The sequence below is a fragment of the Octopus bimaculoides genome, chromosome 12, assembly GCF_046866305.1.
Source record: "Octopus bimaculoides isolate indiv1 chromosome 12, ASM4686630v1, whole genome shotgun sequence".
Classification (NCBI taxonomy): Eukaryota; Metazoa; Mollusca; class Cephalopoda; order Octopoda; family Octopodidae; genus Octopus; species Octopus bimaculoides.
Genome location: NC_142939.1, coordinates 55609013 through 55631162, shown reverse-complemented (window position 1 = coordinate 55631162; position 22150 = coordinate 55609013). Strand labels below are relative to the sequence as shown.

Genomic DNA, 22150 nt, shown 5'->3' with positions numbered 1-22150 from the left:
ACCCACCCATTTACATTCTACTGTGAAATCGTTAATTATTCATTTAACATGTGGAGGCATGATTGTGTGATTAAGACGTTTGCTTCTCAAACCATGTCACCATGTCGTTTCAGGTTCAGTCCCGTTGTATGACACCCAAGGAAGTGTTGTACTAATGAGGAGGGAAGTGTCACCAAAACTAAAGAAAAGGGTCTTATGCTGCAAGTGTGATGGGAGTGTGACATCAATAATGGAAAGGGAGTAGCAGAGAAGGTTGGATGGAAAAGGAAAATGGTTCAGCAGATGTGCAGAGTATCACTGAGAGAGAGAGAGAGAGATGACAACGGACAATGAATGGAAGAGGATGATGGGAATAGAGCTTGTGTTGGATAATGTAAAGAGAAATGGAATGACATGGCAAGACCATGTGTAGAGAAAGGATGAGAGTGACAAGCTAGGAGATGAGATGGAAATGGATGAGGACAGAAGGTGGAGGTTGAGAAAATAAGGGCAAAGAAGTTAGTAGGAGGGATATAGAGGACTGGGTAAAATGGAGAAGACTGTCATGGAGTATGCAAGGTTACCTTCTGCTGAAGTAGGGAAAAATGGACTTAATTGTTGTCATTATGATATTTAATTAAAACATTTTTATTTAATGTTGTGAGACCCAGTCAGTGTAAAATGACCATCCTGTATGAAAGGCCAAACTAGAATAGGGGGGAAGGATATAAGTAATTCAAACTCAACCTTCATTCCACACTGTCTTCTTTGTGCAAGTATTTTTTAGGGTTTATAATGGGGTCTTTATCCCACCTTAATTTTGACTACTCACTTATGAAGAATATATATATATATATTAAAAGGCGCAGGAGTGGCTGTGTGTTAAGTAGCTTGCTTACCAACCACATGGTTCTGGGTTCAGTCCCACTGCATGGCACCTTGGGCAAGTGTCTTCTACTATAGCCTCGGGCCAACCAAAGCCTTGTGAGTGGATTTAGTAGACGGAAACTGAAAGAAGCCTGTCGTATATATGTATGTGTGTCTGTATTTGTCCCCCCAACTTCGCTTGATAACCGATGCTGGTGTGTTTACGTCCCCGTAACTTAGCGGTTCGGCAAAAGAGACCGATAGAATAAGTACTAGGCTTACAAAGAATAAGTTCTGGGGTCGATTTGCTCGACTAAAGGCAGTGCTCCAGCATGGCCGCAGTCAAATGACTGAAACAAGTAAAAGAGTAAAGAGAGAGAGAGAGAGTATATATATTGCATGTGTGATTTGAGGGAGATTTGGCTGCTATTCTAACAGATCAAGAACCACAGTGTGTGATTCCCTCATCAGCTTGCACAGAAGCAAAGTCTACAACAGTGGTGCCCTGATGACCTTGTGAATTACATCAAATCACAAAACATGCTGGCTTATTTGAAGTTTAATACAGAACAAAACATGCATGACTAGAAAAAAGATCACAGCAGGTAGCATATGTTGCAAATAGACGGCTAGAGTTTGTTACTATCGTATAAAATAACATTGTAAATATATGTGTTTTTCAACAAGATCAACTGGAGGAAAATAGATTATTATGCATTGACTAAGATCAATAATTTATTCAAAAACAAACCAGAGTATTATGTTATGCAATCTAATACATGAAATAAAAGGATTTCAATAGCTAACGTCTTTCAAATCTATTCAAAAAATTTTTTTTTCTATTTTTTTTTCTTTTGTTATTTGTGCAAATTTTTTCCAAAAGGAAACCTAATTAATCACATAGCAATCACTGTTTCCATTAACGGTGTGACTAAAGATACTAAATGACAATTCATTTATATTTACTATTGATAAAGAGGGAATAGATGATCAACCAATCAGATTTAAATATAGCACAAAAAACTATTTGGCTAGGTTTTCACAAAGTGATTGATTTTGAACTGATAAAATATTTTAATACAGAATCTGTTAGAAATATATCAACACGCTTGAAAGCTATTAACTAAGCAAGAGAAAAAAAAAAAGAATCGACAAACAGTTGGAAGAAATTCTAATCTGACAAGCAGACATTTTCAAACAGAATAAAAAGAAATAGTTATTTGACGGATTTGGCAATCTCAGGTTGCAGAAAAATTGATTTCCTTTGATAAGGCATAAAGCCAAATTTAGCAAAAGAGTGAATAAATTCAAATAATTTAAGCCAAACATATTACTGGTATTTTATCAATTTTAGAAGCAACTGACAAAAAATAAAAATCAGTCCTAAGGTGATGGATTAACAGATTTGTTGAAGCAGCAGTATTCATTCTGACATCTATTGTGACCCCTTACATTCTGGTTTCAAATCCTGCTGACGCCAACTTTACCTTTATCTCTCTCTGGGATTGATAAAGTAAAATATCGAAGTATTGACAATATAACTGACAGCTCCCCTCTCCCAAATTTCGGTAACTGTGTCAATCATTAAGACCTAGCAGGCCCCGTGCCATCAAAAATGACGGTTAATTGTAGTATTTTATATCACAAACACACACACACACAAACATTCACATACCCCTCTTTTACATACACACACATATACTCACAGAGTTGAAATGCTCCCACTACCAGTTTTCTATCACCCCTTCCTTTCTCATTCATATGTTGTGACGGAGAAAAACACAAGAGTATTATTATAGATGTTGGATTGGCAGAGACAAAAGTACGTCAAAATAAAAAAGCCTTTTGGTATTTACTCTTTTACTCATTTCAGTCATTTGACTGTGGTCATGCTGGAACACTGCCTTAAAGGATTAAAGTGTCTTGCTCAAGAACACAATATGCAGCCCGGTCCGGGATTCGAACACACAACCTCACGATTGTAAGCTCGACGCTCTAACCACTGAACCATGCACCTTCACTATATATATATATATATATATATATATATATATATATATATATATATATATATATATATACACACATATAAAACAAATGATGGATCATTATTACATCATTATTAAAAATGTTTACTTCCAACGAATATAGGAACTATAATGTTAAGGACATTTAAAAACATTTAAAATCCATGGCATGTACATATTTTGTGATCCTATTATATATATATATATATATATATATATATATATATATATATATATATATATATAAATTTATATAAATAAGGATAAGATCGTGGCGGTATCTTAGATACCCTATATTATAATTTTATATATATATATATATATATATACATATATATATATGTCTGTGTGTGTATGTATCATCATCATCATCATCATCGTCGTCGCTTAACGTCCGCTTTCCATGCTAGCATGGGTTGAACGATTTGACTGAGGACTGGTGAAACCAGATGGCTACACCAGGCTCCAATCTGATTTGGCAGAGTTTCTACAGCTGGATGCCCTTCCTAATGCCAACCACTCAGAGAGTGTAGTATATATGTATATATGTATATATTATTATTATCATCATCATCATCGAGTTAGAAAACAAAGAGATCTAATGGATACAAATTAATTTATTAATTAATTAACACAGTCACCTACAACTGTTTCATTTCACAAACAAAATTAAAATTACAAAACATATATAAATATATAATTTTGCATTTTAAATACCTTGTATAGAAAATCATCAGGATGTACAAAGGACAACAAGAATTACATTAGGATACATTTGGAATACTCAGATGGGCTTCTTTCAGTTTCTTTCAACCAAATCAACTCACAAGGCTTTAGATGGTTTGAGGCTATAGTAGAAGACACTTGTCCAAGGTGCCACACAATGGGACTGAACCCAGAACCATGCAATTGGGAAGCAAGCTTCTTACCACACAGCCATGCCTGATAAAATATAACCACTCCAAACTGTAAAATGCTGGAAGAGTGAGCCATATGTTAAAGACTACACCTAATGGTGAGGCTCTGTGAGAACTGTTCAATCTATGCCAATATGGAAAAACTGCTGCAAAATGATAAAATGAAGTTAAATGATGATGAATGACGATGACTTTGTATGCATATTTATTCAAACGCCATACTGTATTTGTATACTAACAATTAATGGCAAGCTGTCAACCTTGTACTATTACATAATTGGGTTGTGCCATTTCATAAATGAGTTGTTTCAAAATCTTGTTTACATATGTAGCTTTTTGCTAATTCCATTTGACAGATTGGAAGAAAGAAGCAACAGAATCTGGATGAGTGACAAGAATGGCAAAACTAATTGGCTAGTTCTTCATTCCAAGAGAAAAGCACCCATGGTTTAAACATAAGTCCTAATTCCACTTGCAGGCTAAATACATATAAATATGACTCATTAAGTGTGTGTGTACTTAAATATATATATATATAGATAGATAGATAGATAGATAGATGCAATCATGGTTGTGTGGCAAGAAAGCTGGCTTCCCAACCACATGGTTTCAGGTTCAGTCCACTGCATGACACCTTGAGCGAGTGTCTTCTACTATAGCCTCAGACTGACCAAAGCCTTGTGAGTGGATTTGGTAGATGGAAACTGAAAGGCTATAGAAGACACTTGCCCAAGGTGCCACGTAGTGGGACTGAACCTAGAACTATGTGGTTGGTAAGTAAGCTACTTACCACACAGCCACTCCTATACATGTATATATATATATATGTCTTTGATTTTCTGTGACCATAACATAATAGAATTAGCTATGTAGAAAATAGAACCACAGAGCGGTATCACACAAGGAGCTCTCACCCTATCCACCCTGAATTCCCACAAGATCAATCCAGAAAGTGGTTTTTAAAACAGAACTGGCCTGAAATTCTCTATAAGACATAATGCAAGTGAAAGGTCCAATATTAACATAGATATAATGCCTACAGACAGAAACATTCTGATGAAATAAAATCATAAAGAACTAAGGCAGAGGTTGTGACCCTCTTGGATACCCAATGATTCTTTTGAAAACATTTAAAATGGCTCTAACAAAACCACTCCAGATACATTTTGAAAGCTTCCTTACAAGTGTGGTAAGCACCCAAAATAGCTGAAGGAAGGCGTAACATATCCTATCCATAAAGGGGGAAGGAGAGCAGATGCTAAAAGTTATATTCCTCCTACATCACAAAATACATGGAATGAATTATCGGAGGGGGAAATTGATTTACATGCGATGAGGAAAGTGACTCACTGACATTCAATCCATTTTCCATTCGGATAGAAAGCTGATTCACACAGTTCATACAGTATTAAAATGTTCAATTAGTCATATGTCACCATGGTATAACTTCATTATGTGAAGACCTTGAAGAAAGCTGATCATGGAATGACGTATCACAAACTACATCATCTTAGCAGAGTTGGAAAACTAAGAGAGACACGGTATAATGCTTTTTCAAAGGATAAAGTTAATTTTGAATTATCTGAGGCAGTGGTTCTCAACTGGGGCCAATATGACCCTTAGGGGTCCATGTCAGATATTTATTTCTTTATTGCCCACAGGGGGCTAAACATAGAGGGGACAAACAAGGACAGACAAAAGGATTAAGTCAATTACATCGACCCCAGTGTGTAACTGGTACTTATTTAATTGACTCCAAAAAGATGAAAGGCAAAGTTGACCTCAGCAGAATTTGAACTCAGAACATAACGGCAGATGAAATACTGCTAAGCATTTTGCCCAGCGTGCTAATGATTCTGCCAGCTCGCCGCCCTATTCGTTTATTCTTTTACGTGTTTCAGTTATTTGACTGTAGCCATGCTGGAGCACCACCTTAAAGGGTATTAGGCAAAGAAATCAACCCCAGGACTTATTCTTTGTAAGCCTAGTACTCATTCTATCAGTCTCTTTGGCTGAACTACTAAGTTACAGGAACATAAACACACCAACATTGGTTGTCAAGTGATGTTGCGGGGACAAACACCGACACACACATAAACACACATATATATATGCAATGGAATGCTTTCAGCTTCTGTCTACCAAATCCACTCACAAGGCTTTGGTTGGCCCAAGGCTATAGTAGAAGACATTAGCCCAAGGTGCCACAGTGGGACTGAACCTGGAACCATGTGGTTGGGAAGCAAGCTTCTTACCACACAACCACACCTACACCTATATGTGCATTAAATTGCATATACTTCTACAATATATAAAATATTTTAGCTATTTTTTATAGAATCCCTAATGATATCTAATTTATATAAATATAACAGAATTTTTTAAGCATCAAATGGCTGAGGGTCCATGTGGGTAAAATAGGAATCTAAGGGGCCATAGGCAAAAAATTCATGAGAACCACTGATCTAAAGGAATCAGTACTCAAGCCATTACTGTAAGTAATAGATCTCTCAGACAATAGCTATACAAACAGCTATTGTCACCAGCTATGTTAACTACAAGAATATCAAGAACTGCAATGATGCAAAAGAAGAAGAGAAAAAGCAGAAAAACATTAGTGCTATCTACAAGAGGACAAAGAAAATATTATGCAATTTAATGCTACTTAACTTCCAGGCACTTCTTCACAAGATAGATATAGATATTGGCACTCTGTCGATTACAACAATGAGAGTTCCAGTCAATCCGATCAATGGAACAGCCTGCTTGTGAAATTAATGTGCAAGTGGCTGAGCGCTCTACAAACACACATACCCTTATTGTAGTTCTCAGGGAGATTCAGCATGATCCACCAAGTGTGACAAGGCTGGCCCTTTGAATTACAGGTACAACTCATTTTTGACAGCTCAGTGAACTGGAGCAATGTAAAATGAAGTGTCCTGCCCAAGGACACAATGCACTTCTGGGAATCAAACCCATGACCTTATTGTGAGCCAAATACTCTGACCACTAAGTCATGCACCTTCCTCATAAACCATTTAAAATATCGCAACCAGTTGGACATACATGGCCGGAAAAGACTGCAGTGGAATTGTCACAATCACTACATGAGTTGGGTATCAAAATGAGTAATGAATTACAGTTTCATGTGCACCTTATTAACCTTTTTTATACCAACCTACCAGGGACTACCCCTAGTCCTGTGATACAAGCTTCTTCGTTCCAAGTGATTTATTTTAAAATGTTCCATCAGCATTTCATGTAAATTTATTTTCCAAACATCAGCTTATTTATTATTCAGCAGTTTCACTTTCACTTTTAGTCCTTTTCTGTTTGACGACTACTCTCTCTCACATTTCTAGCTTTTTACCAGTATTCTCTTTTTGCCATACCAGTCTATCTATCTCTGACTAGTTCTCTCTCTCACTCTCTCTCTATCTCTTCTGATGAATGACAAACATCTGGAACATTAAGATGCTTTATTTTTCCATTAAAGCGTTAAGCTACTACTTCATTTGTTAAATCCAGTTCCTCCTGTGTTGTCTTTTAAATTACTCATTGCATTGACAGTGTGTGTGTGTGTAAATACCATAGTTCCTTAAACCAAAGCAAAAGAGCTCAAGACTATTTGCCGATCAGAACTCCAACATTCTGATGATCAAGGGCTTACAACTATTGTTGTCAGGTCTACTGATACAGAGTAGTAGCATCTGTCAGGGTCCCAGCTAAAGGTCAGTTAACACATTAGCATTTTAGGGCTTGCCTATCTATGCATATGAAGACTGAGTTCAGAGGACTCTGCAAAAGAAACCACCATAGTTGGAGAAGGCTGCTGCAGCAATGCATTATGGTATGCAGAGAGGAAGCTGAGGCAAGCCAGACGTCTTGGTCATCCACTGCATCAGACTCCATCCCCAGTAATTTTGACTTGGCCTTGCCACTGGACTGAAGGTGGTCACAGTCAAGAGAAGGAGGCTGACAATGCACAACTCTCCCTCACTTTAAATAAAGTCATCATGCAAATCATCAGACATCCTTAAAGATGACTAGATGATCCTCATCACCTCTGATGAACAAACAAGATATGCATGTGTGTGTGTGCTGTTGTTGGCACTCCGTCGGTTACGACGACGAGGGTTCCAGTTGATCTGATCAACGGAACAGCCTGCTCGTGAAATTAACGTGCAAGTGGCTGAGCACTCCACAGACACGTTTACCCTTAACGTAGTTCTCATGGATATTCAGCGTGACACAGTGTGACAAGGCTGGCCCTTTGAAATACAGGCACAACAGAAACAGGAAGTAAGAGTGAGAGAAAGTTGTGGTGAAAGAGTACAGCAGGGTTCGCCACCATCTCCTGCCGGAGCCTCGTGGAGCTTTAGGTGTTTTCGCTCAATAAACACTCACAACGCCCGGTCTGAGAATCGAAACCGCGATCCTATGACCACAAGTCCGCTGCCCTAACCACTGGGCCATTGCGCCTCCACATGTGTGTGTGTAAGTACACATATAAGAACATAAATGTCATCTCTCATCATTCCCCTATCTACTTTATCATCATTACTATTCTGCTGCTCTCTTTTTTTTTCTTTTTTTTGCACTGTCAGTCATCTCCTGCTCTCCCCAACCTCTCTCGACCCTTGCATCATTGGTAATCTGCCACCTCTCATACGCCACTAATTATATTCCTTCTTCAACCCTACCCAATATTTACAGCTGCTATGTAACCCCCTCCTGTCACCCATTACCCATCTCTCACTTCTCCCTAAACTCTTCCAACCTCCACTTATCTACACTCCTATTCTTCTCATACTTGAAAAGATCTTTCTGCATGCAAGTAAGCGATAAGGATAGCACTTACTGAAGCACATCCATCTGCAGACATAAATGGTGCAGAGACATGCGTAACAAAGAAAACTGTGTTTCATATAGACAGGAAAGAAACAAGTTATGGTGAAGCTGCCTTGTACATCCATGAAGAGGTCATACTCTGTTGTCACACTCAAATTCAGTCTATGACATTCATATCATCATCATCATCATTGTTTAACGTCCACTTTCCATGCTGGCATGGGTTGGACAATTTGACTGAGGACTGGTGAAACCAGATGGCTACACCAGGCTCCAATCTGATTTGGCAGAGTTTCTACAGCTGGATGCCCTTCCTAACGCCAACCACTTCGAGAGTGTAGTGGGTGCTTTTACGTGCCACCGGCATGAAGGCCAGTCAGGAGGTACTGGCAACGGCCACGCTCGAAATGGTGCATTTTACGTGCCACCTGCACAGGAGTCAGTCCAGCGGTACTGGCAACGAACTTGCTCGAATGTCTTTTCAAAAGAAACCTGTGCATCGGCCGGGAACAGGTTTCTTATATTCATAGTAAATATAAAACAACTTGATGTGGTGATATGTACATTGTGTCATCTACCTAACACCTCAAATCACAATACTAAATTTGAGTTTCAGTCTCCCGAAACCACTCACAAGGCTTGGGTCAGCCCTAGAATATAGTAGAAGACACTTGACCAAGGTGCCATGTAAGGGACTGAACCTAGAGCCATTCAGTTGTGAAGCAAGCTTCTTACCACACAGCCAGGCCCTAATGGTTTTCCCCATGCAAGAAAGCTCTCACAAAACTACTGCAGATATTTTTCCAGGAGTTCTTTACAGGTACTAAATATCCCATAAAGTTGAAAGGTATAATATGTCCTAGCCATAAAGGGGAAGTAGAGCAGATGCTGAAATTCATAGTCCCATCTTTCTGACTTCACATATTTGCAAAGTCATTGAATGTCTTATCAAAAGAAGGCTGATTATATTCTTAGAAGAAAATGGCTTGCTCACTAACATGTAATATGGCTTCTGTCCAGGAAGAAGCTGCTACTATGTAATTATGACTGGGTACTGAAACAACAGCTCAACCACTAAAATGTCGATGTGATATATCTCGATTTTGCCAAAGTGGCCGACAAGGTTGATGACAGAATGATATGTCACAAGCTGCATGACCTTGGTACAGTTAGGAAACTAGGAGAGTGGTTACATGATTGTTTAAAAAAGTAAGAATCAAACAGTTACAGCCTACTAGTGCTCCTACTGAGGAAGCATCAATTGTAAGCAGAATCCCTCAGGAAACTGTACAGGGATCACTACTATTCTTGGTGGCTCTCAGTGATGCAGTTAGCTGCTCTTACCAACTACACTAATAACATAAAAGTATCACAGACAGTCAAGGACATTTCATGGCTACTCACATTGTGGAAGAGAGGGTGGGAGTAGCCAGGGTGGAGCTGGAAAAGAGATAAAAATAGAGGTAATGAGGCAGGAGATGAGTAGAAGTGGGTGGGGATAGATGAACAGAGATGGGGGATTGAATGAGGGGATGAATATAATGAATGAGGAACAAGTATTGAGGCATAATAAATATACATTGGAAGAAAGGTAGTGAAGGTGGTAATTGAATAGATTAGGTTGGGTTGAGGGGTAGGCGTAGTGAATGGTGAATAAGAGGGGGGGGGGGTAATGAAGGATACATATGAACTAGCGATTGGTAGGGGAGAATAGATGACTGGTTATGCAGAAAGGGATGTAGAGCAGCAGGAAAGCGATAATAATACAGAAGAGAGGGGAAGGCTGAAGGAAAATGAAAGTAAGTAAGAAACAGAGATGATGCATGGTTGGGCATCCTGCAAGACCATGAGAAAGGTGGCAAGTGTAGTGCCTGAGGAGAGTGAGATGTTTGGTAGTAGAGAAGAAGAGATAACATGTGGGAGAGGGGGATCAATGCAAAATGTGGGTGGAGAGGACAATATTAAGAATAAAAGATGGATGTGAAATGAAATAGTTTTGGTGAGGGAGCAAAGTAAGTGGTATCAGGGAAAAGCTGATGAAGTATGCAGTTCTGTTCACCTTCAACTACAGCAGCTGTGGTTTTTTGTGGGATATCAGGGTGGCAAAAGGAAGGGCCACCTCAAACGACACATACTCTAGTTACGCTTACGCTAATGGGGCCCAAGGCTATAATAGATGACACTATAGTATGTTGCACACTATAGGTGCAACACAGTGGGACTGAACCCAGAACCATGAGGTTGGAGAGCAAACTTCTTATCACACAACTATACTTGCACCAATTAAAAAGTTGCCAGGAGGCTCATACAAAAAAATTGAACCCTGTACCCCTCAAATTCTGGCTGAGCACTCTGTACCATTAAGCTATGGGAAGTTTATGAAGATGGTGCCATAACTGACAGGACTGTTAGTGAGTAGTTTGCTAGGTTTAGGAGCGAACATTTTGATCTGGAAGACTATGAACATTCTGGCAGGCCTACAATTGTTCTTGATGACCAAATCAAAACACTAATCAAAAATAATCTATGTCACATGGCATGAGACATGACAGAGGTGCTCCAGATATCTCATATGAATGTTATAAGGCAATAAAAAATATTTGGATATGTGAATCGCTATAATGTTTTGGATGCTTCATTATTTAAAGGAAAAAAATTTAATGAACCACATTTCCATCAGCGATTCCCTGCTCAAATGCAATAAAAACAACCCATTTTTGAAAACAAAGAAAATCACAGGTGATATGAAAATGGGTTGTTTACAACAATGTGGTGAGAAAAAAGGTCCTAGAAAAATAAACTGAACTGCATTTAATCACTCCTAAAGCTGGCCAGTGTCCAAAGAAGGTGATGCTCTGTATCTGGTGGAATTGGAAGAGCATTGTATATTACCAGATTCTTCTGCAAAATCAGATGTTAAATTTAGGAAATTACTGCTCCCAGTGAGACCAACTAAAGGAGGCAATTAATGATAAACGTACAGAAATGGCAATCAAAAGGGTGTCATCTTCCTTCAGGACAATGCTAGACCTCGAGTTTCCCCACAGACCTGGCAGAAATTAATACAACTTGGTTGGAATGTCCTCCGACATTCACTGTGCTTACCTAAATATACACTTTTGGATACCATTTGTTTTAACACACAAATATACACACATATACATATATAAATATGAATACATATATACATACACACATACATATCACCATCATTTAACGTGCACTTTTCCTTGCTTGCATGGTCAGAAAGGACTCGTTGTTAAGGCAAATTTTCTATACCTAAATGCCCTTCTTGTCACCAGCTCTTACTTGTCTCCAAGTAAGCTAACATTTCCCCACAACCAGACCTGTCTTGGAACATTGGAAATGAAGGTCACAGCTTGGATAACAGCGAGATTCACTTAAAACTATCACATGAAATCAAAACAAGGAGACATGCATTCGTGTGTGTGAGCAGGTGTATGTATATATATATGTATATATATAAACACACACATAACTATAAGGCTTTCCTATAAGGTGTTATCCACCCCTGATTGGAACTCTCCCATATGACATGTACGCATGCTCAGTGACTTGCTTTAACAGTTGCAATCAGCTGAATGCACATTGCCAGTAACATTTGACATAATTACCCACACTCTGTGGTCAGGATTCTTTTTTTGGTTTGATGTCGGTATCGAAGGGATTACCAGACGCCGGACAATACAGTGAGAGCAGCTTTCACTCACATCGTGGTATTCGATGCTGTGTACGTGTCTGTCGTGGTAAAATATGCCACTCCTTAACTGTTGCTTTGCTTTCATCCGTAGCACGAGGTAATTATGTCATTATCTGTGAAATTCGGCAACTTACAAAGATCTTTAGATCAGGCAATACTTCACCGAGAGGAGATATAAGCTTCTGCTTATTCCTGTCTGAAGTATCGTCCGATACTTCAGACTTATCGTCCGATGAATTTACTTTGTTGACATTCTTCATCGACAGAATTTTTATTCCTTTCAACCTTTCAGTCAAGTCTGCCTTTCTTCCAGTAACATACTGTCCATATAATCTTAAATATTTCTTTAACTCAGGCACAGTAAGTACTTCGATAGCTGAATCATCAAGCTGCTTTATATCCATGATAAGACGTAAAACAATAACAATGGCGTGGGTAGCCTCCGGAAGTTTAATTATCTACATGGAGCGCCGCCTAGCCAAGGGAGATAACCTACTTATAGGAAAGCCCTATATATCACTGAATCACAATCTCAAACAGATTATCACGTTCTTATATTTTTCTACTCTAGGGACAAGGCCCAAAATTTGGGGGGAGGGGGGGTCAGTCAATTAGATCAACTCCAGTACACAACTGGTACTTAATTTATTGACCCTGAAAGGATGGAAGGCAAAGCTGATCTCAGCAGAAATTGAACTCATGTAAAGACAGATGAAATATTGCTAAGCATTTCGCCTGGCGTGCTAACATTTCTGCCAGCTCGCACAGCTAGTCTCAATGCGCTTCCTAACACTGTTTAAGCTGTCAAATGATGCCATGCTACCAGCTGGGCAAGCAGGCCAACATTTGTCCTGAACAGAAAGCCAGTCCATTTGCCAAGTTACCCATTTACAGATGAGCCGAGTGGAGCAACATGAAATGAAGAGATTTGCTCAAGAACGCAATGCACTGCAAGTCTGGGTACGGAAACCACAATCTTACAACTGTGAGTACAACACCCAACCACACACGTCTTCACACACGCCAACAGATGGCAGCACACCGTTGTGTACTACATGAGAGCTAGCATTGACCTCCATAGGGTAGTATGACAAGTGACATTGCTGTGTTTACTTCGCAAGTTGTGAAATTTGTGTTTTCGTGACCATGTGTATGCTGTAGTGTGTGATTTTGTGATGGACAGGAAGTTGGAACAAAGAGCCAATGTGAAATTTTGCATTGAACTTAGGGAAATCTGTTACAGAGACAGTGAGCATGCTTTGGCAAGCTTATGGCAATGAGGTTGTATGCAATGTTTCGAGTGGCACAGGCAATTCAAAAGTGGAAGAATGTTCCTGTAAGATGATGAGCAATCTGGGGAAGACCTGTCACGAGTGTCACCCCTGGAAATGTGGAGAAAATTTATCAATTTGTGCATGAGGAACATCAGAGAACAATCAACGACATTGCTGATGCTGTCGGTCTGTCATATGGGTGTGTGCAGGCAATCCTAACATCTGAATTGAACATGTCTTCAGCAAGTTTGTCCCCTGCTTGATGACCATTGAGTAGAAAGAACATTGAATCGAAGTATGTCACGATCTCCGTCAACATGCCACTGCTGGCACATCCTTCATGCCGAGAGTTGGCCCTACAGGTAGGACCCTGAGATGAAGCATCAGTCATCACAATGGAAGAGCCCTTCATCTCCACAATCAAAGAAGGCACGACAGAGCTGCAGCTCAACCAAGAGCGTGCTCATCATTTATTTTAACATCCACAGTATTGTGCATCAAGAGTCTGTCCCCCCAGGGCCAGACCATCAATCAAGAGTTCTACCACAACATTTTGAAGCGTTAGCGGCAGGACATTCAGCAAAAGTGACCGGATCTGTGAAGCATAAAAAAATCAGATTCTGACAACAATGCTCCTTGATACCAACCTCTCCTCACTTGTGAGTTTCTCACCAAAAACAACACGGTACCTCTTCCGCACCAGCCCCATTCACTGGATTTAGCACCTGCAGACTTTTCCATCTCATCCACAAGATGAAAATGCAGTTCAAAGGTCACCGTTTTAACACTGTTGTCAAGATTAAGTGTGAATTGCAGGAGGTTCTTGGCTTGCTTACGGACAACAACTTCCAAGCTGAATTCAGAATACATTAAGACCAATGTATTGCTGCACAACGTGACTATTTCGAAGATGACATTAAAACTTCAGTAAATAAGTTATTTTTTACTAAACATAAATAGCCCAAGAATTTTTGATGCCACCTTTTTCATACAATCATCATCATCATCATCATCATCATCATCGTCGTTTAATGTCCGCTTTCCATGCTTGCATGGGTTGGACGATTTGACTGAGGACTGGTGAAACCAGATTGCTACACCAGGCTCCAATGTGATTTGGCAGAGTTTCTACAGCTGGATGCCCTCCCTAACACCAACCGCTCAGAGAGTGTAGTACAATATATATATATATATATATATATATATACAAAATATGCATATATATATGCAATATATATAATATAAATATATAATGATATATATATATATTATACAAAATATATACATAGAAATAGACAGACAGACAGATAGATAGACACATTGTCATTTAGACATACAGATAGTACATAGACAGAGAGGGAAAAATAATAGACAGACAAACAGATAAATAGACAGCTAGACAGACAGACAGACAGGTAGTTAGACAGATAAATAGACAAACAGAAAATAGATAAAAAGATTAGAGTGACGGATGAGTGTGATTAAAAGCTGTTAAGCAACAACAATGATGAGATGATTGTCATGCTGAAAAATATAGAATTTAAAATAGAATTTATAGCTGAGGCTTGCGGGATTAAAATGTCACAAAAAAAAAACTACTGAAATGACATCCACGATGAAAAGAAATTGGAAGACAATGAAGATGTACATCTACTGTATTTGACGCACAAGATGAGAGAACGTAAGATTAAGATGAATGGCTATATGCTGCAGTGCAGACCGGTACAACCCACGCTTGCATAGAAAAACAGCTGATATAATGATGACACAGACATAATACAAAGTGTAACTAAAATGAAAATAGAGGTGGGAGGTTGGATACATTCTTAGAGAAAGCTAGAGAATTATATTAGAATTACAAGAGGTCATTACTGGTTAGAAATTTGATTTTCAAAAAATTAGATATAGGCGTCAGACGAGTGGGTAGGGCAGTAGGTCATTTTGAAGGCACCACTATCGGTCGAAATTTAATAAGATACATGGCAAATGTATGTCTGCTACAGACATGAGGCAATTTTAGAGGAATCTTGACCCTGCATCTTTTTCCTTCCACCCCAAAAAAAATAATACACGTCAGCCCTGACCAAACAAGCCAATGATGATTCTAATTACCACCATCCTTATCGTTTTAATTTTGCTTTTACATTGTCTATCTAGGACTGCATTATTCAATATGTTCAGATTTGTTTTGTTTTTTTAAGACGTCATTCAAGAGACATTTGGCTGCCATTTCTAGCAGGTTGACCAATGACCTTAAAGAGAGTGAGGCATGGATTCTCTGCCAACACATTATGTGGGTGGAGTGTATAGTATGATGGGAATCATAAGCTTTAAAAGACTCGTCTAAAACGGTTAATTAGGGTTAAATATGAAAAACAAAAAAAAATCCCAACAAACTAACCGATCTATATTCCTGACATATTCAATGATATATTAGATATAATCGGTTTCGGTATTCGTTTCTTAATATATTTTCTCAGTGTGTACGTCATTTACATATTTTTGGAACTTTACAAAATGGTAATAGCACCATTTACATCCAACATTTTGCATTGGGATATATTTTGATTTGCGTCTTGAGAATTCACTTCTCAATTTCTCTCATATAAATACACACACACACATATATATATATATATATAAACATATATCTACCCACATTAACAACTTGCACACTTTTTTAAGTGTGTGTGTGTGTGTGCTTTCCAGTTTGTTTATTTTTATGTCTTATCTCAACAAATTATTTATAAAGATTTATAAGACGCAATAACAGTAAAAATCAGATTTTTTTTACTTCAACCAACACAATGTGTATACACCATCGCCACCAGCAACACCACAAGCACCTCATAAGCCGATTTTGTTTTTGTTTTGATTTTTGTTTGTTTTTTTGAAAGCTTCAATATCGAAGTCAACACCTTAATAAATCAATCTTTAGTGAGTTGTTGACATAGAAATCAAACGATGTTTACAGAGGAACTCGCGAGTGATACAAAGTAACGGCCACCGGAAACGCGAAAAAGAAACCAAAAAACAAATTCTTTACCACGACAACGACAACGATGAAGATAATGGACGGAAAATAAAATGAGTGATGATAATAATAAAAGTGATAATGAAAGCAAGTGCAATAATAATAATAATAATAATAATAATTTCTTTTATTAAATAATAACCATGGTCCGAGACCCCCCCGTCCCGGAAAGTGGTGATCCTGGCAGAAACAGGGAGGGGCGAGGTTAGTTGCTGGAATCGAGAGAAGAATGAAAGCCAGTCGGACAGAGAGGGGGCAACTTGGAAGTCAAAATGGAAAGGGAAGAAATTAAATACTGCAAAGCAAGTCGCCAGACTGACGTTCTGACATTTCTTCGACCATCTTAGGAACAACAATAAATACAATATTTTACATATATATATATATATATATACCATTTTTTAATTTCTGTAGAGGGCATAACGTCCCAGACTTGTGAAGAAGCGGACATAATTATGGTTCGAGGAATTCTTTCGTTATGCCTCTGACAAATTACGTTAGCAGCAATGTCAGTGGAAGTAGTTTGAATTAGATATCGAAATCAAATCTCCGACCCTACTCGGTGAAAAAGCATATCCTTATCATTCTTCTATTCGGTGGATGTTTTGGAGTCTTTTTTCCGTTCTTTGTTTTAGCATTTTCCCCGCTCACATAGGCACAAGGTCACATATTTTGAAAGAGATAACATTTGATAATTACCCTTTCGACCACACAACTTAAGACTGGTACTTAAACGTAACGACCCCCAGAACAATGTTTAAGAGTCAAACTGACCTCAGTAATATAATAATAATAAAAATAATTTATTTTATTTTATTTTGCCAAAGAGGCTTTACAAGGACAGTTAGCAATTTGTGTGGGAGGGATTACATTAAAGATGGGAGTGGGGACGGTGAAATGAGAGAAAAGTACATATAGTAAACAAAGTACGAATGAGGCAGTCTTCTTGATACCTCCAACTAGGACCCCTCAAGGAGCCCCCACAACTCCAGGGTTACTTTGACTATCAAGGGCACGAGCCTTCGCTCAACTGATAATAATGATTTCAAATTTTGGCACAAGACCAGCAATTTTAGAAGTGGGGGTGGAGGGGCGTCGGAGTCCATAACATCAACCCCAGGAAGCAAAAAAGCAAAGTCAACCTCGGCGGCTTTTGAACTCGGAACGTGACGAACCGGAAGAAATACTGCTATTTCTCCGACGCACTAAACGATAATGATTTCCACACTACTTCTCTACTTAAAATGTTGTCAATGTAAAAAATAAAACGAAAATTACTGGCAATGTGTAAAGCAAAGATTTAAATGGAGAGGGACTAGAAGCCAGGCCTACAACCAAATTCATTTTTTTGAAACGTCGACAGTCGGAAACGTTTCTTTCTTTCCAAAAGAAAGTGCGAAACAGCAGCAATAATTTCCAAACATCATCATCATTCGTTCAGCTTTACAAGTCCACACTACTACCACCGCTGCCGCCTCCTCCAAGACAATTTTGCCACCCCCACAATCAGATAAAAATCTGGTAGCAAAAGCAGGAATAGTTGTATTCTTTGGCAGTAAAGAATGTACAGACAGTCAGACAGACAGGACAAACATTTACATTGGTGTAGGAGTACATTTAGCGATGTGTATATATATATATATATATATATATATATATATATATATATATGCACACACCATGTATATTAAACTGTATATGCAGTATATCATACAGTGATCTTCTTTCTGCAACTGACAATATCTATACACACACACGTGTGTGTGTGTATGCGTTTACCTAATGACATATATATACAAGCTCAAATATATACACTGAACATAAAACATGTCCGTGTATAAAATACAGAATATAGATAGATAGATATATTACCTACACACTGCATATAAAAATGTATTGAATGCTATATATGTGTGTACATACGTGCACACACACACATATATATATATATATATATATATATATATATATATATATATACACACAAGAGCGACAGACATGTAACTATCAGACATCTATTATTAAAAATAAAGATGCCCGAGAGAAGAAGTTACAAATGAAAGACTAACTAAATCTGTAAGGACGGATGGAAAAATAAGACGTTGTGACATTCATTCGTTTCTTTACAGTATTATTAGCAATGAATAAAAAATGGTTTTTCTGGCAGACAGAAGGGAAACAAAGATGTATGTATGTATGCATGTGTGTGAGATTGTATGTTTCTGAGGTCGTGTGCATGTATGTATGTATGCATATATCTATGTGCCAGTATGCAAAAGTGTGTGTGTTAGCATGTACGAATGTATACATTTATTCATATGTGTCTGCTTGTACATGCTTCAGTCTGTCGACACTTCGAGGTCACTGTCAACGACATTCTTGCGTGAGAATAATAAATTTGTACTCTACGAAAGTATGGTTTCTATTTTAACTGAACATAAGAGCAAACAATATATATAAATACAGGCATAGCTACAGATGTATGAGGCAACAAAGTCGAAGGGGTACACATCTGCAGTTATGCTTATACATAGTTCAAATTTACAAAAGACAAGCGAGGGAACAAACAGGTGTATTACACACACACACACACATACATATATATATATATATATATATATATATATATATATATGTGTGTGTGTATGTGTGTGTCAATACTCGAAACTATCGGACCTTGAGTCACTCTGTAACTTCAGCACATAAAACAATTATATATATATGTGTATGTCATATTTTGAGTTCTATTTTCCTGCTTATTGCACTGTTTTACGAATCTCTCTCTCTCTCTCTCTCTCTATATATATATATATATATATATATATATGTGTGCTGTGTGTATGCGCCTACACACACACACACACACGTATATATATATATATATATGTCTCTGCTCTAGTATGTATGTCAATATGTATGAATAACAACGCAATGCACTTTTAAGAGCAGGATAAGGAAATAACGATGTTTTGACATTCATATCTTAACAAGTAATAAGGAAACTACATAGAATTTTTAAAAAACAAATAAACATTTGTTGGCGATGTTGATTAGCTCTAGGTCAGTCTCTGATCAAAGCGTTCCAAACATGACATACTCAGCTTATTTTCTTTCACACAGTGTCTCCAAGACTACACTCAGCACCTCTTTCATTATCATTTTTGTTTTTATTATTATTATTATTATTATTATAAATATTATTTTCGAGGTCGACTTTGCCTTTCATCCTTTCAGGGTCGATAAATTAAGTACCAGTTGTGTAATGGGGTCGATCTAATCGACTGGCCCCCTCCTCCAAAATTTCGGGCCTTGTGCCTAGAGTAGAAATCTGATCGCCGAAAAGATTATCATTATTTTTGTTTTTATTATTATATATATTATTATTTTACGAAGCGAGTTCAAATTCCGCCGAGGTTGACTTTACCTTATATCGGTTCAGGATCGATAAACTAAGTACCAATCGAGCACTAAGATCGATAGTAAATAGACTACTATCATTATCATTATTATTATGATTATTATTAAAATTCTACTGAGGTCAACTTTGTCTTTCATACTGTCAGGGTCGATGAAAATAAGTACCAGTCATGTACTGAGGGAAAATCGATGTATAGATTTAGCCCCCTCCCTTCAAAACTGCTGGCTGGCCTCTCATAACCTTGCAACATGTTTGAGTGTTGTTGCTGGAGGGATAGGAGAATTTTGGTGATGGAGTTTCGAAACAGCTTATCATCAATATCTTCTGGGAGGGGGGGGGGGCAAAAGAACCGGAATTAGGGGGCGGTTGGGGGAGAGGGGGAACCAAAAATAAAGAAAAAATTAAAATTTGCGGAGAGGAGGGGGGAGGGGACTTTTTGTTTATTTTTTTCTGTCTTTTTTTTTCCAGAATCGCATTTTTTTTTGTTTTTTGTTTACCATTTCTTTTTTTATTTTTCCTGTATGAAAACAGCTTGGCTGCTGTTTCTAGCAAGCTGACTGACCAGGTTAGAGGTTTCCTGATTTGTTTTGATGGTTAATAGTAACCAACAATAGGAAGTTGATGGTGGGGTGGGGAGGAGGGGATAGGTGGGAATAAAAAAAAAATCAAAATCAATACTTACTGATCGATTGTGTGTATGGGAGCTTCGGAGGAATGATGTGTAGGACTGGACACACGGTTATCCGATCCTTCGTCGCTGCTGTTGTTGCCGTTGTCACTACTTGTTTGCGAACCATCTGCACCAACAGCAGTAGTCTTACCAAAGTTGTTATTATTATTAGTATTATTGCTACTGCTGCTGTTGTTGTTATTATTGTGGTGTTGTTGTTGATGTTGGTGGTGATGGTGGTGGTGTCGGTGATGGTGATGATGGTTGTTGTTGTTGCTGCTGCAGCTGTTGTTGTTGTTACATGTCGTATTTGTAGTAGCTGGTGTAGTAGGACTACTAGTAGTGGTGGTAGTAGTAGTAGTAGTTGTTGATGGTGGTGGCGGTGGTGGTGATGTTGTTGTTGTTGCTGCTGTTGTTGTTGTTGTTGGAGTTGAAGTTTCTGTCGTCGAATCTGAAGTAGCATCAGCATCGTTATCATCATCATCATCAACAACATCGTCATCGTCGACAACAACGTCGTCATTGTCATCGGAGGTGGTGGTGGTGGTGGTGGTGTTGTTGTTGTTAGAACTGGTGGTGTTAGTGTTGGTGGTGGTGTTGGCTGTGTTGTTGTTGTTGGTAGTGGTGGTGGTGGTGTTGTTGCTTGATGTGTTGGCGATGTTGGCGACAGACGGCCATTCTATCTGACAACCAGACGGACGAAGCGTGAAGCATTGCGTGTTCTTGTTGGTGGCCACGACGTTCAGCAGCTTCAAACAGTCCTTCACTTGACTGATATTGTGAGAATTAAAGACGATTTCTATTTGGCGTACGAACCTGCCACAGCGAGCCGCCAGGAACTTGGACCTCTGGCGACGGACGGCGGGAGTGAGCTCGAGCACGAGACGCGGCCAGAGCGACGGGTGGAAAAGACAGCATCGCCAACGCTTACATACCGTACTGGCACGGATCCTGTCTTCGAGCGAAAGGTACGAAAGAATGTCGACAACCAGTATGCTGGGCAAAAGTGCCCAAGTATTATTGTTTGTAGAAGCATTATTATTGTTATTGTTATTAGGAACAGTGGGGCCCGCTGCCATCTTGGCTTGGCGCTCGGCTTACGAGCAGCTTACATTGCTTACGTCACAGTCACATGGCTCTATACGTCACAGTGACGGCCTCGCTGCTAAAACAAATTTTTTTGTTTTTTCTTTTTACTGAGATGAATAATTTATTACACGCACACACATATCTAGATATATGTACATATATATATTATATATATATATGACACACACACACACACACACATATATATATATATATATATATGTGTGTGTGTTTGAGTACATATGTATGTATTTACATACATACATACACATGTCTATATATACTCTTGTACTTGTTTCAGTC

General features: G+C 38.4%; 1 protein-coding gene across 4 annotated transcripts in view; it reads right to left on the bottom strand.

Annotated features, from left to right (window-relative positions):
• LOC106870123 (uncharacterized) overlaps positions 1–21863 on the bottom strand; it is a 61228-nt gene extending 39365 nt beyond the window's left edge. For all 4 annotated transcript variants that reach the window (XR_016243850.1, XR_016243849.1, XM_052972188.2 and 1 more), the window contains exon 1: positions 20771–21863. Coding sequence is in view for 2 of the 4 variants with exons in the window: in XM_052972188.2 (XP_052828148.1) it covers positions 20771–21837 (1067 nt within the window). In the remaining 2 variants the exon portion in view is untranslated. The remainder of the gene's footprint in view (positions 1–20770) is intronic.
• Between the last annotated feature and the right edge of the window lie 287 nt (positions 21864–22150).